The sequence below is a fragment of the Cygnus atratus genome, chromosome 14 (genome assembly GCF_013377495.2).
Source record: "Cygnus atratus isolate AKBS03 ecotype Queensland, Australia chromosome 14, CAtr_DNAZoo_HiC_assembly, whole genome shotgun sequence".
NCBI classification, from domain to species: domain Eukaryota; kingdom Metazoa; phylum Chordata; class Aves; order Anseriformes; family Anatidae; genus Cygnus; species Cygnus atratus.
Genome location: NC_066375.1, coordinates 6930026 through 6951933, shown reverse-complemented (window position 1 = coordinate 6951933; position 21908 = coordinate 6930026). Strand labels below are relative to the sequence as shown.

Below are 21908 nucleotides of genomic sequence, written 5' to 3'. Positions count from 1 at the left end.
TACTCATGCCTTTAGCTCATGTCACGATTAAGTCCCTTGCAGAGAACAAGACCCACAAGTAGGCTGCCTGACATCCTATATTATGCAATTTCATTTGCTAAATTACCTTTCCTGCACTGGTGTTATAAGGTGCTCAGCTGGAGTCCATACACTAAATCTTGCCTCCCCATGGAAATAGCCTGACAGACAGAGCCCCAATGACACACTGCAAATGCACTTCTGCTGTGAGCTCACATTGGGAAAGTTAATACCACTTCTATCCCACATGCAGATTTCCTCTTCTGGAAAAAAAATAATATGGGCAGGACACAAAAGAGGCCTCCAGTACAAGGATCTATGGGGAGAACTGACACAAAGCCTTCAAAGGTGTTGAGAGAATACGTGCCTTTTGAATGCATCCCAGGAAGCAGGCTGTGAAAGGACAGGGAGAGGTAGGTCATTTACCCTTTCCTACGCAAGCAGCTTGGAAATGTACTGCAAAACATTGCATCCTTAAATACCTTAACCCAGAATCGAGCATTGGCTGTGCCAGCGAACACCGGGCACCAGACAACTAAAATATCTTCTGCATAGGGCAGCCCAGAGCTGCAGCTCTCTTCCTTACAACTTTAGACTTAAATATGCTTAATATTCAAGAAAGTGAGGAAACCAGAGTCGCTGCAGCCTGGTATCACAGAATCACAGAATGTGTCTTTCTGCCCATCACTGCCCCACAGCTCCTTCCAAGACATCCTACAGACCTCTATTTGCACTGTCCTCACGTCCACAGCTGTAGTTTCCAGTAACCCTGGCTCTTGCCTCCTGGGCTACTGGCCCTTTGCGATTTCCCTTCACATCCTGCCCTAAAACAGTCCCTGCTGAGGTCCCTGCACAGCAGCTCTGCCCCCACCACTTGCTCCTCAGTTGCCTTCTCCCAGCTGAGAGAAGCTGTGATGGGATGGAAGGGCGACTTGCCACAGCGATGCTCGCTTTGCAGGTTGGATCTGCATCACCCACAAATGAATTCATCTCCCTAGAAATGAGAGCCTGCTGCACTCACCCAGACTTCAGCACCTCAACCTAATCAAGAGTTTGTTCTCCTTGACAGCCTCTAATCATCAGCTAGCCAGTTTACTGAGGGAAAATTTTTATCCTTTCTGCTAGAATTCATTTTTATGACACCTACCATAAGAGATTTAAGAAAATTAGGCATTAAAATGGTTTATAGAGGGTATTTTTATAATCCACTAAGCTGTTTTCCATTTCCACTGATATGACATCTCTCAGCTATAATTTATAAATGCCATCAGTTAACAGGCACAGAATCTTATCCTACCATTTCTCCTCTCATATGCTTTTCCCATTTAAACTTTCTGTTAAATCTTTGCTCTGCTGCTAAATCCAGGGAGATTTGTCCATAGCTGGGGAAAAAAAAAAAAAAAAAAAAGAAAAAAGTTTAAGTAGCTAATTAATGTCACTGGATTTGGGGCATCCTATCATGCGGAAAATAGAGAGGAAACGTCCTCAATAAATATTTTGGGCATTTAAACAAGGCCAATGCCCCTCTACACAGCAACCTCTAATACCTCCAGAAAACAAAAAGTTTTATAAGGCAGTAAGCGGCTGCTTTCCCCTACAGGAATGAGGAGGATGTCTTAACAGGTACATTGGTTTTCCAGTTCATCTGCCTGTCCCCACAGTGTCCCATTACTGATGGTAACTCAGAAAGCAGCCATTCTGGGAAGCGGGCCTGCATGGAGCTGACATACGAGGGTCCAGCCTTGGGACTTCCTAGCAGAAAGCATTTATTTACAGCCCTCCTTGAATTCAGCTAAACCGAAAATTTCCCCATTGCATGGAACCTAGTCTAAAACCCAGTGCTGGATGGTGCTGCTGCAGCAGCGTTTCAGAGGGACTGAGGACTTGGTGTCTGAATCGTGCTCCCTGCCGCTGCCACATGGGCTCCCAGGTCTTGTCCTGCTGTAACAAAAGGCACGGAGACTCAGCAAGTGCTGCAAAATGCAGCAGATTGATGGTGGGACAAGTGGGCAACCTCAGTGTCAAGTGGAAAAGATTGTCCGAACGGAAAGCAGAGCAGAGCTCCTGTGAAGAAGTAATAGGCTGGGATTTACCGCAATTTCTTCTTCTACAAAGCACCATGCACACTGATAGCACCATGGAAATGCTTAACAATAATTATAATTCTTGCAGTAGTTAGACATTTTCTCCTTTTCTCTGCCAAGCTCAGATTGGAAAATGCCATGATCACTGCTACTGTCACAGCAAGGGAAAACAAAACATATTTCTTCTCATTTGCAATGTCTCCAGCAAATCTACCTTGGGCCTATTGGGAAACTTGTATTGGACTACATCCAGGTTTTTGGTTATGGAAGGTTCTGATTTTGGAGATGCAAACGCAAATGAACCATTTTCAGTTGCTTTAAGGGGGGCACAAAGAGATCTCTTTGACTCTGCCTAGGTTAGGCATGGTTCACGGTCCACCCATGGACTGGACAGACTTTTTAAGAGCCTGGTTGGGTTTCCAGCTGCACTCACCTAAACTGTTTGATTAATGATGTCTGGGAAAGGTTCCTTTCATGGAACAGGGAGAAAGTTTCTAAGACGTGCAGAGGGCGAGAGCTACTTGTCCTCTGGCTTTTCATCTAATACAGGCCTAATTCTAGTGGGGTGTTAGGCTTGGCTCTAACAAGACTGACAGCCTTGTAACTTTTTTTTCCCCCCTTCCAATGGAAGTTTGTCTAGAGAACAAAGGCTTTTCTCAAGAGTTTTCATAATATTTCTTCAGGCCTTGAAGACCACAAAGAAAATTTATGAGCACGGTGGCAGAGCTGAACAGAAACGCTTCACCTACCACGAGGATGCCTGTTGATATACAAAAGTAAAATCAAGGGGAGCCAGTCTCCTCTGTGCAGGGGTTAGGATTTTAGAGGTACCTCCATTAATTTTCTGCCTTCAGGAGATTAAATGCTTCCCTGCAGGCAGCAGGGGAGAAGGGGAGCTGGTTCAGTCCCTCGTCTTCTGAAGTAGCTTAATCATGGCAGCGTTCTACCCTAGCCTTATGCTTGGCCCAGCTCTGGCGAGGCAGCATGGCACGAAGTGTGTCAGCCAGGCTGGGCAGCCATATGGGCTGAACCCCGGCGTCCCGTCTGGGGAGGAAGACGGAGCCTGAGACAAGCAGGTGAATCATGCTCCTGTCACTTGGGGAGCACGGAAGGATGAGTACACTGCCGACATAAAGGACATTTTCCTGCTGTCATAACAGGGACTGCGAGAACAGATGGTGGATAATACGGACTGCGGCCGCTCAGAATGGCCCCTTGGCACCTCCACTTTGCCAAGCTGCTCCACGGCAAAGTCCACTTGGGAGAACTTGTTCCAGAGTACCCTTCATGCAGAGGTACTCGCTGTTCACCCACTCAAGTACCTACGTGGCCTTTACCCATATGCTGCCTGGCTCTCCCATGAGCAGAGGAGTAGTTTCCCCATCACTTCCCAGACGTCATCCCCTGCTGCTCATGTGCCAGCAGACATGGGAGAGCTCAGGTACCAGCCAGATGGCTGTCCCTGCTTCCTGGAGATCTATGGGCCTTCCCAAATGGAGTCAGGCTCACTGGAAAGAGCAAGGACTGCAAACATGAGCCTAAGCAAGAAGAGACCAAAATGGGGCTGGCCCAAAACGCAAAGCCCTGTGCTGTCCTACTGGTAAGTGCTCACTCGTGTCTCTCCATTTATTGACCAGCCCTGGCAGTGACAGAGGCATATCTCCTCTTCTGAGCACCCAGCCTCTTCCAGCTAACTGGGTGCTGCTGAATCAGAGGGGGAGCTCCAGATATCCCCAGCATGGCTTTGGAGGTGCTTCATCAGTGCCAGCCCTTCCCACTACCTCCCTTTGTATTTTCTGGAAAGAAAAAAAAAATCCACTAGGATGGGAGAGCATCAGACAATCCTTAAGATGTAACTTCTCCGTAAGGCTACGTTTCATATCCAGTCCCATCCACAGGAAAAAGGAAAGCTACTGACATGGCCATGGTCTAAAACGCACAAGTAGGTTATCCCAGCCTTGAAGTCATAGTCTCTGTTAAATTTAGGATATGTTTAAACAATAATTAATGTTTCATTGCTTGCAGAAAAGCCTACACAGCCCAACACATCAAGTGCTGCTCTTTCAGGACCTCAGACTTTGAATGTACCCAAGCTGGTGCCTTCACTAATTGGACAACCCCATGGTTAGAGCGATCAGGCACAGGGCCGGAGGAGGCATTTCACTGCATGTGGATAGAGCTAAACCAGCAACAAATGTTGATTTAAAGAACAAGTAAAAGGCTGCCTCTAATGCACTTGCAACAAGCCTTCAGCTCCCATTTATCATTTGTCCCTGATTCTACAACTTGCCTAAAACTCAGTTCTCCTTTCTTTTTTCCCTCCTCTCAAGACACCCTTTTCCAAGACTTTCTTTTTTCCTTTTTTACCATTGATGTCTTAGTGTATCATTTTCCCCTGTCACTTCCTGAGAAAAGAGATGCCACAAAGAAACTGCTAGAACTCCAGAAAGCAACACCTCAGTCATTTGATCTTGGCAGGAGATTTCTCTGGCAAACCAGAAAACAAGGTGTGAGACCAAGATGCTGGTTCTGATGCAAGATCCTGAAGCAAGAATTCCTGGGATAGATGGGGATCAGCTCCCACACGAGATACCCTCCAACGCCATGCAAAACCAACCCAGAGAGGTAGAGCAGAGGGCAGCAACCAAGCTCTGCACCCTCCACCTTGGTACAGAACCAGAAATAGCCAGAGATGGGGTGAGCACCCCCAGCTCACCCGTGCACAGGTGGGAGGAAAGTGGACCACAGGAGCAATCCTGTCCTGCTGCTCATCATGGTTTAGCCACTGTCAGAGCCAGTCTGCAGCAGACAGTAGCACTGTCAAAGAACGGAAGAGCAGAAATATTCTTTCCGTGAAAAATAATAATAATATATATATATAGCTATAGTCTTACTTTTAGCTTGTTCTTTCATCAGAAATGGCTTGGATAAAATAAAAATCCACCAGGCTTGTTTATGCTACTCTCAGACCCACAGGGACACTTAGGACAATTTAGACACTACACCACATTTAGGTACTGATGCTACCGAAGGAATCAGTACACATTTAAATGCCCTTAAAGATGTGACTTTTGGTAATTACATTACTAAGCTAACAATCAGCATCCCAAATCTTCAGCACACAAATATAATGGTGAAATGCTGCTATGAGAGCTTACAAAACTCATGACAAAAGGGACGTGCAACAGGTGCACAGCAGAGCCAGGAGATGGTCTGAACATCTTAAGTATGGGAATTGCAACGGGCACAGAGATGAGCAGAACAGCCACAAGGAAAATCCAACTGCAGGGAAAGGGAGAACAAGCAAAATCCGGGGTTGTAGAGTCTTGCTGGGCAAAATCTTTCAGACAGACAGCAGTGACAGGATCACAGGCTATAAAATCTCCTGGAGTACCTAATAAATCCTTACATCAAGTGAACCTTCTTTAGAAAAGGCTGGATCCACAATTCAGGAAACTGATAACGCAGAACCAAGTATGCATAGTCCTGATTCCCCTTTACACCAAAAGGATTAAAAACAAACCAAAATTAACACAAACGCTGGTTTCTCTTGGAATAATTCATGAGTGCAAATTACGAGAAGAAAGGTTAACTAAACAGAAGAACTGACAAAAATAGCTCCAGAGTGTCACAGTGCCCCGTCACCTGGGGGCACCCTGTCCTGGCCCAAGGCTGCCGCAAGCACGCACCAGCACGTCTCGCCAGCTCTTCTGCTGACTCTGACAGCAAATTCCCTTGAAGCACATTGGGAGCCCTGGATTTTAAGCAGCCAGGAGATAACAGCAGCCAAAAACACCAGCATGAGCTCATAGCTGCTGCAAGGAGCGTAATTAACACGGGCTTTCATCACCTCACTGCTCTCTATAGCAAATGCTCTTGACGAAGAGGTTTGGATTTGGAGTGCCCACATCAGAGTGCTCCATATCTGCACAGGAGATGGCTGGTGCAGCAGGCAAAATGATGGGGAAGTGCCCTTTTGCAGAGCTGCGTTGGCTGTGGGTCTCTGCACGTAGGTGCTTGTTTGGGGCTGCAGCGTGGCCCCACACCTTGGGGGCAGTGGGGCAGCAGACGGCTGATGTGGCTGAGGTTTGAATGAAACAGCATCGAATCTAGGCCAGGCAGCAGCAGGTGCTGACCGTGGGTGGGATATTGTGTGCTGCAGACTTAACGTGCCTAGAGTTGCATATGTGGGTTTCATGCAAGGGGGCTGGAATATCCTCCTATCCGTCCCCTCATCAGTATTTTGGACACAGAGAGCAGCAAAGAGCCCTCGTTTCTCTTTAGAAAATTTCAGAGCAGGGATGCTCCTGAACTTTGCAGAGAAAAGAGTGCACTGCTGCACATCCTGCTCCCTGCCTGCCTACCGTGGACAGTGGTACCCACGGACTGTTCCAGCTGAAGCTGGGAAAGAGAAATCCCAGCGAGGAAGATTTCCTTCCAAAGATGGATTCATTACTGGCCTTCAGGTGCCAACTCTTAAAGCAAATTCCTTCAATCTCACACAGCATCTTCAAGAAATGATAGATTGCACTGGCTCAGAGGAAACTGTCTGCTCCGTGATAATAAATGAGTTGTTAGCAGAAGTAGCAGACTCCCAGATCCATTTGCGATCCAAAGGGCTTACAGCTGCTTCCCATTTGCACAGTGCCAAAACCAAAGAACATGCAGACAGCAAGGTATGGGAAGGCAGCCTCCTGCGCCTGTCTCCTTGCTGCTCTTCCGTGGTTAAAGAGAGATTGTCAAGTGTGATTTCCTTTTGATAGAACCTTTTTTTAATGCAAATTTGCTGTTGTTGAAAGTGAACAATTTGCTGCATTGGCTTCAGGCAAGGATAGCTAAGAAAAACTGCAAATCTCACTGCTACAAACTACACATCTGCAGCACCTCTTGCAGCTCTGGACACGAACCATCCTGTAGCACAAGTGCCCGTAGTCCCACAGCAATGCACTTCATTCCTCCAGCTGCAGCCTCCGCACAGCCTGGTTAACGCAGACAGTGCTCAGACAAATTCACCTCTGCTGAAGGCTCCTACAGTCCCGTCAGAGGGTGATGCTGTACCTGAGTTGTCCTGACCCCAATTCCCTCCACCCCCAGCTACGACTACACTGCTCTAGATTTCAACCACACAGCCCCAGGACCAAAGAGGGGGTAGGGGAATATAGATATACTATTCTTCATTTGTTTTTAATGTTGCCCTACTCATTTTGCTAGTTTAGATTCACATTTTTACCTTTCTTCTGGAGATAAGCTTGAAACAGGAGACCTGAGTGTGCGTTGCCATCCAGCTCATCTGGCCGTGCTCTCAGCTGGCCATCAGAATTCAGGACCAGAGCCCGGTGGGTTTCAGAGCATCCCTGGGATTTAGAGTATCCCTGGGATTTTCAGCTGTGATTTCATCCAGATTTTTGGGTCTGATTTGGCTCATATGGTTGCTAAAGGAAGCTACTTCAGAAATTACATGGGGGGGACAGTGTTTTTTTTTTTCAAAAGAGCTCAAAATATTGTTTGTCCCTGCCTAGCCTATGCTCTACACGGGGCTTAGCTGCGTTCTCCCCATTAGCACTAGTGGAGATGGCTCTGTCAAATCCCCGGGTGCTATTTTGAAAACGCTACAGTTAGCATCTGAAGGCATTGCTCCCCTGATGATACCATCTCCAGGATCCCCCCAAGCCTACTCCTAGGGAAAGGCAGCGGCAACTCGGAGTGCACTGACAGAAGGAGAAAGAGCTGCTTAAAGTAAAGACAGCAAAAGCAAACACAGCTATTTATATTACAGCACTACAAACGCTACTGCAGTGAGCCCATGAAAAGCAAGAAATTGAAGAGGCCAAGGAGAAGAGAGCACATGCCAGACAAGAGCAGTACCCTGCTCCTGAGGGGCTGCTGCGGTACTGTACTGAAACACAGAAGGGGAGCCAGAGCAGTTTCTATGTCAGGAACATATGTTTTCTTCACTACTTTGCGAAACATCAGAATAGCACAACTGCAACCTGCTTGTTTGCAATGTAATGCCTGGTTTATCAAGGCCTTTAAAGGCTGCTTGTGGGGAGAGCAGAAAAATGTCTGGTACCGCTGAAGTATTACCTTCAGCAGAGTATTGAGCACTTAGCATGATACAGCTGCAGACACTTTGGGTAGGATTCCTCTCACCTGCCTCTCAAGGTCTCAGGGTAAACCGTCTAAGCCAAATCTGTAATCTTGGCTTCCCATATCGACAAGGGAGATAAGCATGCACCTCTGGAGGGCCAATCCTCCCATGCTAAGATGGGTGTCTAAAACAGTTCAAAAGGATCACTCGCTGGAGGGCTCCCTGCTGATTACAGAGGTAACCTTGTTGAGTAGCTTAGATGAGGGCCTTAGAAATCCTTAGAAAGAAAAGTTAGAGGGGGCAAATTGCCCTCTTTAAGCTTTAAGGACTTAGGACCTGCTGCTTAAGGACAGTGCTAAGGCGTGTAATGGTGACACAGCACGAGGTCAAGCCAGGGCTTTGTTCTTCTCCCTTCCTCCTGCCACTCCACAGACATCTGGCAAAGCACAGCTGACCTTTAAGCGTGCAATTCAGTTACTTTACCTGGCGCTTTGCAGGGGAAGGAAAAAGTTAAATTAAGGGACAGCACATCCAGCACTTGTACTGAGAGCATATGCAAGGAGTTCGCTTCTAACAAGCTTTCGTGGGCCAAAGCTTGCCAAGCAGAGAGGTTTAGGAATGGTTTAACTAACAGATACTATCTGAGATGTTGTGTGTTGGTTTAGCCACTTCAGAGTGACTGCTAAGCCTCGTTAAAACGGTGGTGATGAAATGAATTTCCTCTTGGACAGAGAAAGCACATACCCCAAACTAGCCCCAGTTACTCCAGAACAAGAAGTAACATGGGCTTTTTGGGAAAGGGCTACAGATAAGTGGAGAAAGTGCTTTCAGCTTGTCTCTGGAGGTGTGTGGTTGTTCTTCGAGCAGGGGTGGAATTGCAGGAGTCTTCTCACCTCCTGCCTGGGAGCCACACAGGGAACTCACCTCCCATCTAATTAACTTGCCAGCAAACCTACATGTGTGGTTTTCTTAAAGGCCAGCAGCACTGAAGCACAAGTTGGGCTTCCTCTTGGAGGTCCTATTAAAGGTTGCAATAAGAAAGAAAAATATAGAATAAATTACAGAGCTGGATAGCTCTTACTTCTAAGCGATGTTAAAAACCTCCAGAATTCGTACCAATGAAGAGACAGCACTTAAATGTGGACACTTCTGGGAACACACAAATTAAGAGCTGTTTTTTCAGTCTTCAGGTAGCTGTGAACGTGTGTCCTCCTGCAAGCCTGGGGACTGCGTGGGGCTCTGCAGGTTCAGGGGAGGTGCTGGGATCTGCTTCCTCCAAGGTCTCTGCTGAATCTGACACACAAGGATGCTAAGGTGGAGGATGTTATGATACGGATGACTCAATGTTAGAAATTCATTTGAGTTCATCCATATATTTCTCACAGGTTCCCAAACAGGTGATGATTTTTAACATCTGTCAGCTGAGGCTAATCCACATCCCAGCCTCCAGCTGGGATGGTCTCCTCACTGCCTTTCCCTTCTCTGGCACCACCCAAAAGGAGCATGGGGACTCCCAAATTGCCATCCCCACAGCTCAGAGCTGCAGACAGTGGGTTTTGGTTGGCTAAGCCATAAATACCTGAGCAGACCAGACCCTGGAACTGGGACAGGCTGAAAGACTAAATTAAATCTCATTAAATCCGTGGAACGCACTCATCTCTCCCATTGCTCAGGACGGACTGGGGACAGCTGCTCTGCCTGACTGTGTTTCTGGGACAGTGAACTGGAAACGGTATCACTGCATGGGTGGGCTGTGCTACAGCTCGTCTCCCCGTCCTTGCTTGCAACAGCAACTTGCCCACGGCCCCTTCCCCCCATGGCCATATGTGGTTTGGCTTTCTATTACTTCCTTTGGTAGTTCATTAAGGACATGGGTCCTTAAAGGACTGGGTCTTTCCAAGTGCTGCTCCTGACCCAGTGTTTCTCCATCCCCCGTCCCTGCGTGGTCTCTGCTGGTCTCCTCTCATCCAAGCTCCCATACCTGCTGGTAATTTTTCTTGCTGCTCACCTGACAGAATAGCAACACTGTTCTCTTTCTCATGGGCGGTGCTGGAAGGGGTGTCAGCACTGCATGGAAGGAAAGCTAACACGCTTGGGCACTCAGGGGACACGTGCAGGCCAGTGGCAGAAAACCACATCTGAATCTGTAGTCATGGATGTCATTTGTTCACTGAAGCTTACTGCTAGCAAAGATCAAAGCAAAGTGTTTGGGAGGGCAGGGAGGTGAGAAATACCCCTCCCTTTCATGTGAGATCCCTCCATGCTGCATCCCGATTACCTACAGCAGCTCCCGTGTCTCTCCTCAGACCCTCCAGCCTCAATCTTTCATCTCCCTCCCACTTCAGCTCCATTAGCACGGTTACAGGACCTCGCTTATTAAATCAAAGCCAGCACTCTGAGAGCACATAGAGAGGTGCAGACATTATATACACACAAGAATCCTGCCATCAGTTGTATGTTACATCTCACTCTCAGACATCGGTTTTCTTTTGCAATCCTCCACTCTGTCAAAAACAAATAAAATCAAAGAATGAAGGAGCCAAGATCCAGCAATTTGTAGCTGTTACTCGCCTCTTCATTGCCTCTCGCTGCTACCTTCTCATGAGATCAATCAGTCCTGTGATGCATAAGCATGTCTCCTCCTAAACCGCAACTTTGGATGAGGGCTGAAAGGGTGGGCTTTGCAAAGAATGGGGAAAATAACTGAAATATATTAATAAAAAAAATCAACATCGCTTTTTTTTTTTTTTTCAAGAATGCCCCAGAGGGATTGAGTGGGTCTGACTGCTAAAGGGTAGCAAAAGAAAATCAACTAGGGACTCGTTACCGTGTGAGCTAATGAGCGATCAAGTTCAGCAGGTGAGCAGGGAACAGTTTCTGCTGGATGGCATGCTGTTATGCTAATCATCTGGTATTATTTTGAAACATTTTTTGCAGAGATGGTGGTGGATTGCTAGCAGCTGGATTCAGCCCTTCTTCTGTGTGATGCCTAAGACCTGACTTCCTCAGGGGTCCTCGTAACCTCCAGAAGACACCCCACGTTGCACCAGGTGGCACTTTTCACTGGGAAAAATGTTCCCATGTTCCAGTCCTGCACAACTAAAAGCAGAGGAGTAAAACTCATCCCTTTTTAAAGGAGTGTAGTTGAAATAAATGCATCTTTGTCTTCAGCCTTCTGTTAATACCACACCCTGGAGAATTTGGATCAGCAGAATATTAAAGTCTCCCTGATTTATTGCATCTTTAAGGAGCGTGTGATTTTGTGTTTGCTCAAAGCTCCACGTGCTACTGAAGGTAACCGGGATGGTTTCCATTTCTACTGGCAGAGAGCTATTGCCTTTGGGGCCCTAACCCTATTAAGGAAAATGTAAACGTATATATCTAAAATTCCCACTAGATTTTTGGAAAGGAACAGTGTGCTTCCCCACTCTGCCTTCCTTGCAGCCACAGGAAGATTTTGACTCTCACCTTGCTAATATGCCAAAAAATTAAGCCCATGTGTCTGCAGCTTAGTAGCATCCCTATCACATGAAAAAGCTTTATTTTTAGAGAAGAAAGGATGAGCTGTGAGTGGAAACTGTGACTGTCACACAATGAACAGGTCTGGCCTCTGCCGCTCACTGTTTCTCAAAATCCCTTCTCTGACTGCTGCAGAGCCCGAATTTTACTTCTTCACTCTTGTTTGCGTGTCAACAATGAATATTTGGGATCCTCTGCAGATGAGCAGATAGATTTGCAGGTGTGAAATTCCTATTATTCCTCTTCTAATTTTTCCTAATTACGTGACATCAGCTTTTCTCCCCAGGCACCACTCCCACAGACCGAGATAAAAATAAATAAAAACATAAAAATAGTCACGTAAAGAAGTGCCCCCGTCCCCTCTGGAGAGAAACAGACACACGAGACTGGGGAAAACCTGTTCTTGACATGCCCTGCCAGCCTCTCAGCAAGGCTGCCTTCGCCAAGTGACGGGAGTACCATCAGTGTCCCCACAGATGATATTGGCCCACGTTCGCCCAAGTCTCTCTGTGCCCAGATCTGTGAAGGCAGACAGACAGCCCGCCCTGCCCTGGCAGCCGGAGCTGAGCAAATGGCTTGGCACTCATGTTTTAAATGCTTTCCTTTCCTGAGGAAGAAAAGGATGGCTTGCCTCCTTCCTCAGTGGTGACTGCCACCGCTGAGCACCCAGTGCCCACCCCAGACCCACTGCAGAAACCTTGGACCATGCTCAGAACCCGTTCCCTCGTCATTGGCAGCTCTTTTCTGCACCTCGGCACGGGATTTCACCCTCTGCAGAGACGGTGCTCATCAGCACCCTCCTGACGGCTGGATCTTCCTGTAAGGTGGGAGCATCTCACCAAATAAACATGCAATTAATAGGAACTCACAGCGCGCCCCTGCCAGAAACTGAGCACCCTTAACGTCGGTTCGATCTAATGTGAATTGATGTTTTGGTTCACCCACCTGCATCAGACCTTTTCCCATCACAGAATCTAAGGAGGTATATTTCCCTGTAGTACCTATTTTGTATTAATCAGATTTTGTCTGATCATTAAATCCAAGTTTCTGTTGGCTTAACTCACATTAAATAGACATAGCTAGCATCCTAAGACCTACAGGGATAAAATCCCAAAGCATTTACAGGACATTTCTGTTACTGCAAAAATAAAAACAAGCCTACCAACACCATAACAACTACATACTATTACAGGGCTGGGCTTATTTAGATTGCGGAAGTTTAATTATAAAAATTGCATTTTAATTGATTACTGCTGAAATAATTACAGCAATACCTTTCCAAGAAATGGCGACCACCGTATGTTTGTCAACAAAGAAGCTTCCTTTAAATTAAACATGCAATAATTGTTTAATTAAGCCAAATTTAGATCCTCATTTGAGAACATTCAAATGTTTGCCTATTCCTTCCCATCTCTGAGAGGTAATTTAGGAGATAAAAAGCTATCTCCAGACATACAGTATCTATATACGTAAGCACTCAAGAAGAAGAACAAAAAGAAATACTTTGTTTTATAGCTGATCTGGATCTAAGCTTGCTGCTATTGATAAGAATATAAGCACAGAGAGAGTGATCACTACAAATTCTTTTCTAACTGCAGCTTGGAGGCTTTCTTAAAATATAAACTGTCTCCAACATGCATATTCATTTTCTAATATGCAGAATGGATTCAACTTTGATATACTAGCAGCACCCACAGCCCCTGCTCAGCATGAGGACCCCACAGTACCTACAGCTGTGCATACATGGAGGGAGAGGGATAACTAAGGCATTGGTTTTTGGCCTCTTTGCAAGTTTTCATGCAGCTGAAAAATCCTTCTACTCTCCTTTGCAGACCTCCGTGTTTTGGGTGTGCAGCTCCCAAACATCCCTTCTCAGTAGCCCAACATGTAAGCACGCACAAAAGCTGATTGCTGCACCAGCAAAGCTACAGGCTTAGCTCAGAACAGGGATTTTTAGTAGCCAGTCATCCCTGCAAAGTGGCATGAGTTCTGCAGGGATGGATTTACCAAGCTGGTGATTCACCTTCCGTGAGCACCACTCAGTGGGGCACATCCCCCAGGACACGGCCAGGGAAATCTATGGCTGAACCATCGCCCTCCCAAGCAGCTCACTGCTGCAGCCGTGCAGCGAGAGCAACAGCCTCCGTCTGTCCAGCTCTGCCGGGGCTCACCCCGGGACTCCTGCTGGGGGCTGAAAGCAGGAGTTTCTGCACCACAAACTAAATCAAGCTAAGGAGCTGGAGCTGAAACAACTCTTACCCCTCAGGGAGCTGGGCAATGCACAGGATGGGGATGTTCATTACATGTGCATGAACGGAGGCTGAGATGAAGAATATGGGAAAACTTCCTGGTGTTAGCTCCAGTAAATAGGCTCTCATCCCTTTGCTGCCAACAGAACATGGTGCTTGTGTCCACCACAGACCTCACAGTGACAAGAATTTACAGCTCTGTCCTAAGCTTCAGCCCTCGTGTCCCCACATCTAGCACAGAGCACCCCTTTTCTTGTCTCTCAGCTCTGACCTGCAGCATCTCCTGCCACATCAGGTCTGCCCCAAACACACTCAGCCTCAGCAAAACCCAGCAAGACAGCGCTTGCCAGAGCCTGGGCTGAGGTCATAATGTGCTTTTCCAGAAATGACTGAAGACAGAACCTGAGAACACATCTTTAAAGCTGATCAGAAGGGTTTTGCCCTGCTACATCTCTTTGCAAACCTTTCAGCTACACCACCCCATCATTTTACCTTTTATAGTCACCTGGCACTGCTATATACTTCTGCTGAAGAAAGGACTGAAAATTCACCTTCTTCCTAAACAATTACCTTGGCCTTCAGTGAAATGACACAAAAATATAAAGTCTTCTAACCCTTTGGTTAAGAACGCTCGAAGCAGCAGGTATGCATTTTCATTGCTTGTCAAAAACCAGTAAGCCATGCCACACACCCAGCTGCAAACACAGAGCCTGTTCCTTGCCAACTAGTCTGTGGACTGGGATGAATTAAGGAAGATATCTCAGTTATTGAAACGTGCCCATGTCTCAGCGATATGACAACATTAGCATCCGCCACACACATGAAATATGAGGTTACCACAGTATCTACTACTTATTTTTGTTTTCTTAATGATTACAATTAAAATCATAATCTGCAGGGGCACAGGGACCTCAGGTCAACATTACCCCACAGGGAGGTATTTACAAGCACCGTGTAACAACAAAAAGTCCACAGCTGGAAGCATCAGAAATCTGAAAGTTATCGTTGGGCTGTCACAGCGATGCCCCGGTGGCAACAGCAGCCTCCTGATATTTTACAGATTTATCACTTTCGTGGATATCACTGTTACCAATTTACGATCATCACTAGCACATCAGCAGCGGTTCCCTACCACTGTCACCTGCGCGCAAATGGGTACATCTCATTCTGTAAATTTACCCACTGTCACACCAAAGCTCGCTCATCCTAACAAGCAAGCAGATATATGTCAGGCAGGGGTAAGACAGTGTCACAGTTGATACCGAGATGCATTTTGCATACGATCTCCTTAGACAGGGTGCTGTCATTTTGGTGCAGTTCATTCTGCCACTTCATCGCTGCCCCGCAAGCTGCCCAGCAAGCCTTTTGGTTTCTGCAGTCACCACCGATTCTTAATATATATCCTGTATTTTGAATGATGCTGCTTCAGGCACTTGCCATAAGGACTACATTTAGCACAGGAGGCTGGATCTAGCTGGAGGCAGGACACGCCATGGGGCTGGGACCTGCCAGCCTTACTCAGATGTCCTGCTCCTGGTAGGGGCAGCGCCAGGTTTGCAGAGTCCAAACACCCTCGACCGAAAGCATCAGGGAACCAGGTGATTCCAACGACAGAGAAATGCTGTGTTCTCCATCTCCATGGGAACAAAAACTGGTACTTTTAACTGGTAGCATGGCCAGTCTTTTCTCAGAAGATAAGGACCTCTGCGTGGGCAGGGTTTTTTATTCACTGTAAATAAACAGATCTTTCTGCTGATATCTTGGCAACAGGGAAGGGAATTTGCTGGAAGGTGAGGAAGGAGATAATTCCTGGCAAAAGTTTCAGCATGGGAGTACCAAAACCACGTCTTCCAACAGCCTGTTTTATTGTGGGGCTTTTTTATTGTGGTGGTGGGGTTTTTTTTCTCCCAAGGGTACATGGAATAACACCGTCTTTTGTGCTTATAAAACAAAAGCTGCCTTCCATAGTCTTGAAGAACTTAGGAAGTTTTTAATTAAAAAAAAAAAATGAGGACAAGTGAAGTTGGACTGTGCAGAGTGCTTTGCTGGTCTGATCTAGGACAATGTGCCCTACATAGAGCTCAAATATAACATCCTTTGGGAGGTTGTCTTGCTTCCATTCAGCTTTTGTGAGACCACCCCCACCCTCGTGGTACTAATGACAGATTTTTTAAGCATAACTAGTATTGTGGCCTTGCTATCATTGCTAATGCAGTAAACAAAATCATTAGTGGCAGGCGTAGAGAGGGAGGGAAAACTCTGCGCAGATGGAGAATTTATTCTAGCAATATTCTTGCAGTTTCTGTTTTCTTCCTGCTATCAGCACTGAAATAGCTCATCCCCAGCCACAGTCAGCAACTCTACCCCAGGTGGGTGACGCTTTCCTTTGATAGATACTAGGTCTGCCTTTTTCTTCTGTTTGTCTAGTTTTCCTGCCAAGGAAGTGCCATTGGACTGAGCTGAAATAGTTGCTCTTGCTTCATGAAAACCTTGTAGTTGGCAAATAAAGGGGTATTAAGGAGAATAGAAAATCTTTAGATATGTCATTAGATAGTCCAGTGAAAGCATGGCCAAAATATTACTTCTCTCTCCTATGTCTTACAGGCCAAGAAATTCCTGCAGTCTTGTACTTGCAAACTTTTCAACATCAAAAAAAATAGTACTTTTTTTTTCTTTAAGGAGCCTTATCAATTCTCCTCCTATATATTCCTGGGCTCTTTCTGCAGAAAAACATTTTTCCCTTCTGTATACTTCTTAGCAGAGAGAACAGTTTGTGTCCACCTCTATCCCACTCTCCATATGACTAAACTGCAGAGAGGATGTTTCTGTGAATCAAAAGGATACTACGGACGTGAGCCAACAACAACCCAACAGGCTCTGCAAAGGGAAGGGTTCCTCCTGCAGGTCCTCATACACACACAAGCACACGCAGGTTCAGAGAAAGAAAGCCGTGTCCGACACCAGGTCGAGCTGAGGAATTCTTTGTGCATCGCATCCCAGCGGTTCGAGCCCCTCGTGCATAGCACCGTGCTGCTCGCTCCGAAGGAAGCAAATGCCGCACTAGCCCCTGCTGCAACCGCGGGGCTGTGTTAGTGTTTGTTTTCCGCTGGTTACCTCCTGGTCTTATTTGTTGCTGCTAATCTTGGCGTTACCTGGCAAGTCAGATTTTTTCTTTTCCCAACTCCACCACATAACAATGTGCTGTGCTTTAGCAGGGTGTAACTAAGCCCTAGGATTGACTCTGCTGTGCCAATTCAGTCTTTAATTGGTGTTTTTAGAGCCAATAATTTCACTGGCACTTGAAACTAGAACTCTCTTACCTCTCCGTCCTTATCGGACATGTCCCTTACTGTAAATCTGGACTCTGCTTGCACCACGGTGCCGTTTTCCGCTCAGTCTTTCTTAAATTGCAAGGACAGATGGCTAAACTGGGGCTGGAGAAGAAGTTGTTCACACTAAACAGACACTTCTGTGCACCCCGTGGGTGGAAAGGGGTGCCTTTGTTGTACATCGCAGCTATAGGAAATATGGGAATGAAACCCCAGTATGAAGAATCGGGCAGGGGTTAGAGAAACACAAGGAAATGAATTGTTGACGGTTTTATACTACTTTGGAAGCATTGAAAGAGAAAACACAACACATGCTGAACAACTGCAACACTACCTCACCCCCTACATCTTAGCACAAACCAAAATGATTCTGAAATCTCTTTGCTGTGTATCTGGGGTTTTCTTACGTGGAGCCTGAAGGAGAGTTGCACATTTTTATCAAGATGTCCCATATTTTAGATAATAACAAAAATAATAAACACAAAAGCAGTCAGGAGTAAAGAAACCAAAGTAAGAGAAAGCACGGCAAACGCCGCTACTTACAGGTGTATGTCATTTCAAAGCTGTCGCTAATGTTCACAATGTCGATCTGGGGAAGGAGCTTAGGGGGTTCCGTGAGCTGAGACAGCGCAAACCTAAAAGCCGCATGTTCCTGGGACTGTTGATTAGGAAATAACCCCCCTGGGGAGAAAAACAGAACAAGGAGAAAGGTCTGAGCACACCTGTATTAGCAGTCTCTTTGGTCTGAAATATTCCTGGGCTGGAGCTTGCCTATCCTGGGGCTGCCTCTGCAGTCCAAAACCCTCCAGCACAGCAGGGGGGCTCATGTCCACTGCAGCCAGGCTGGGAGCAGAAAACCTTTACATTATGTAATGTCTGGAGCACATATAGGAGCTCTGGTGCATCTCTGAGCCCAGCATCCTGCAGGGTTGGGCTGAACCTTGGGTTTGGCTCAACCTCTTTACCTCCCCACAAATTTAAAGAAAAGAAACGTAAGCGCTGCCAATGTTACTTCTATAAAAAAGGAATTAGAGTCTTTCTCCCTCCTCCCCCACTTGTAATTAGGCCCATTTTAAACTTTGCTCCCCAGGTTTGCTGCAGGAGGGAAGCAGGGGTTACTGGGTTCAGAGCAGCCCGGCCAAGCTGGGCACATGGGGACGGGGCTGTAACAGCTGGACCGAGCAGGGCCCATGGCGAAACACCTGCTGCTGCTGCTGGAAGTTTGCTGCATGGAAAAACCCTACATTTAACAGGTGACAGTGGCCAGACTCAGAGAGAGCAGGAAATCTAAAGCTTGATCCTGAAAAGGATCGATCTGAGTGGAAGTGCAGCTGAGCCCAGAGCCACAGGACAACATAAAGTGAATAGAAACCAGGATCAGGCTGGACGCAGGCTCAGAGCCTCTCTCCCTGCATGGACCTGGAACAAAGTGCTGGGATAACCCAGCCCTAGGAAAAGTTTCCTGCTGCTCCCCCCGCAGGGAACTTCGCTTGCGGCAGATTCCTTCATGGCATCCAGAAAGTCCGAATGTAATAGCACGAGTCCTGTTATCTATATGCATGTAGAAGCACTATTTGCATTTTAGATAGGGAAACAAAACACTTGAAAATAAGGCTGAATTAAAACAGGAGCAGAAAGCATCAATACCCACCCTCCAGGGCAGATGGCATGGGGAAGAAACAAATGTGCAGAGAGAGACCTGCTTGCAATGGCACTTCGCACATCTTAAGTATAGAGGGCATCTCCTTGGTGTGTGGAAAGGGCTATTTGTGTATGAGTATCGCCCACCCCCCCACATGCACCCCCTCTCCAGCCTAATCGTGGGTGTCAGTGAAATAAGATGCTAGTAGCTGAGTTAAGCTCTTATACGTGTTTGTTGAAAGGGAAAGAATCTGGGATGCTGCACAGATTTGGGGTAAAAGGGAAGCAGGAAGGGAGGGAGATGGGGATGTAGCAGGAACAGCAATAAAAGCACCAATTGTGCAGCTATACTAAGGCAGGAGTTGCCTGAACTTGGTGGATTAGCAGTTGATTGGCTTTGTAAAGAGAAAGGAGCTGGGAAAGAAAACCGGCGTGCAAGGAAAGGGAATTTGGGTTACAAATCATCATCAGTAAAGATCAATGGGAGAGTAATAATGAACCTGGGGCTGGGGGGAGAGCAGCACCGAGAAGTTACAGGAAGGGAGAAAGGAATCAAACAGGCAGTGCTGGTGCACAGAGGAAGCAAGTAGCATGAAATGAAAAGAGACTTCAACGCAAAATCCTCCTCCAATAGCTCTGCCCTTATTCTTTAGCAACAACAACAGAGCGCGCCTGTTTGTTACCTCTCGTCCCAGTTACCTACAGATGAGAGCATCCTCACAAAAATGTATAATGCAACCATCGATTTTGCAAATGCAGCAACGCACAATGGCAGCCCAGATATTTCACAAAGCAAGAAACAGATTTTTTTTTTTTCATGCTTCCTCCATTTCAGAGGCACTTTTCTCCCTCTGTGTTGGTGTGTGTGCAGGCATTTATTCCCGATCCTCCCCTCCCCCAAAGAAAAATTGATATCTCTCTGCTCTTGCAAATCTCGTACCAACAGGAAAACCCAGCCCGTGCTGTTCACCCCCTCTCTCTCTCTCACACACACACGCACATTTTTCCCCTGCAAGCAAATGAACGGGTCGGTTTGCCCCCACCGCCCCCTCTCCACCCCACCGCTTGCCGGGGAGCATCACTCCCCAACAGCCCCGAGCTCCGCACTCACCTATCTGGATATTGTTGGGGAAATTGGCCCCTAACACTGCCCCTAGGAAACTGGTGCAGAAGAAGGCAAAAATGTGCTGCATATTCCCTTTTGCATTGGCGAAAAAGAAGCCCAGTTCCGAGCATAGATTTGATTTTTCCCCCGCTCTGCTCTCTTTAGCTGCCTCTCTCGCCTCCCCTCTGCTGCGCCTTCTGGATTGCGCGTCTCCTTCTCTCGGAATCCAGCGCTGAGACTGCTGCTTAACACCGCCTGACAGCAGGATTAACTGAGCCCTGTGAGAAAGAAAGAGAGCCCGCTCCTCATCCACATCCCTCCCCCGCCACACACAACACACACGCACGCATGCACGCCGTGCGCTTCCACCGAGCTCCCTTTGCCTTCGCCGAGCCGGAGCTCAACAGCTGGGCACCGCGTCCCCCCACCGCCCCAGCTATTCCCTGGGGGCCCTGGCTGGGGTCTCTAAGGGCAATTCCTGCCTACCCCAAGTTCCCAGCTCCCCCCCGCATCGCCCCTCAACTTCTCTTGGCAAGAGCTAGAAGGAACCTGTGAATCAGTAGGTGGCAAACTCCTCTAGAGAAAGGGCTTAAACTCCTCTGCCTCTCATCCATCGCATCCCAACCTGGGCTCTCATCCCCGGGGCCAGGAGTTGAACGGATCAGTCTCTACAGCCTGGCTCATTAGGATAATAAAAAGGGCGGGATCCTGCAAATGTGCCTTGGAAGGAAGGGTTTCAGACCAACAGACAACAAAGATCCTGAAGAAGGAAAAAAATAAATTAAAAAAAAAAAAATCACCCACCCCAGCACACACCTTCCTTGCCGCACCGTTAACCTATGAGGCATTTCACCCATGCACTTGCTCTGGAGGAATCTGTGCTTGCCAGAACCATCAGGTAGGGCAGGTTTCAGAAATTAGGGGACTTTTCTAATCTGAATCATTGTAAGAGCTGTTTTGTGGCAGTTCTGGTGAGGTTGGAGCTTATTTGACCATTAGCAGCTTTGCTCAAAAACAAAAGGGAAAAAATCAATAGGAGTAACAACAATAAAAACCAGCCCTTAGGCACCACTTGGGATTTAGAAATGTTTCAGGACAAAGTGTTGTGAACACAGAGCCACAGCCATCTCAGAGAGTAGAGAAAATTCACCCGTTCCCGTCTGAAACATGAAGCCCCAGACCAAACCTGGGGCCTCTTGTACCAGAACCCGATTATCCATGTCTGAGCAGAGAGATTTTGCCTCCACAATTTGCATTCTTACTGAAAACAGAGAGTAAATGGCGAGGAGGAAACAAAGAAAACATGATCAAAGAAAACATGATGTTTGTGTTAGAGTTAGAAATAGTCAAAGGTCAGGACTCGCTCCCGCATAAGGTGCAGTTGGACAGACCGGGACTCTGCAGAGCAGGATAACCAAAACAGGCTGCGACCAAAGCTTCCAAAACCTGCACTAACACGGAGACATTCTCTGTTGGCCGCAGTGACCAGGTGTGACATAACTGTTCTTAATATCCTCAAGCCTCTTCTGAAGTCTTGAAAACAGAGACGGTAGCATTTTGTTGTTGTTGGCATGCCCTCTACTTTCTCTAGAAGAGATTTGCCACAGCTCTGGTTCCCCTTACAGCCCTCCCTGCCAACTGCAACAGAGGTCTTGAGTACTGCAACATCACACACAGCCATGCTCTGTCTCCATAGCCAAATGTGACAACTGGAAAACTCCTCACGTTGCTGTGGGCACAGGCTCTGGGCAAACGAGAATGGACAATGATCTTTGTACAAGGCCAACATTTCATCTCTGCAAATTAAGTTCGGGATCTTTAGCCTCTTCCTAGATGATTTTATGGATCTCGCTGTGATGACAAAATGCTTAAACA

At 47.0% G+C, this 21908-nt stretch overlaps 1 protein-coding gene across 3 annotated transcripts in view; it reads right to left on the bottom strand.

Moving 5' to 3' along the window:
- Positions 1-20121, bottom strand: part of GRIA1 (glutamate ionotropic receptor AMPA type subunit 1) — a 120347-nt gene extending 100226 nt beyond the window's left edge. For all 3 annotated transcript variants that reach the window (XM_035559831.2, XM_035559833.2, XM_035559834.2), the window contains exons 1-2: positions 20040-20121; positions 17831-17968 (exon numbers count right to left, since the gene is read on the bottom strand). In XM_035559831.2, the coding sequence (XP_035415724.1) occupies positions 17831-17968; positions 20040-20121 (220 nt within the window). The remainder of the gene's footprint in view (positions 1-17830; positions 17969-20039) is intronic.
- Between the last annotated feature and the right edge of the window lie 1787 nt (positions 20122-21908).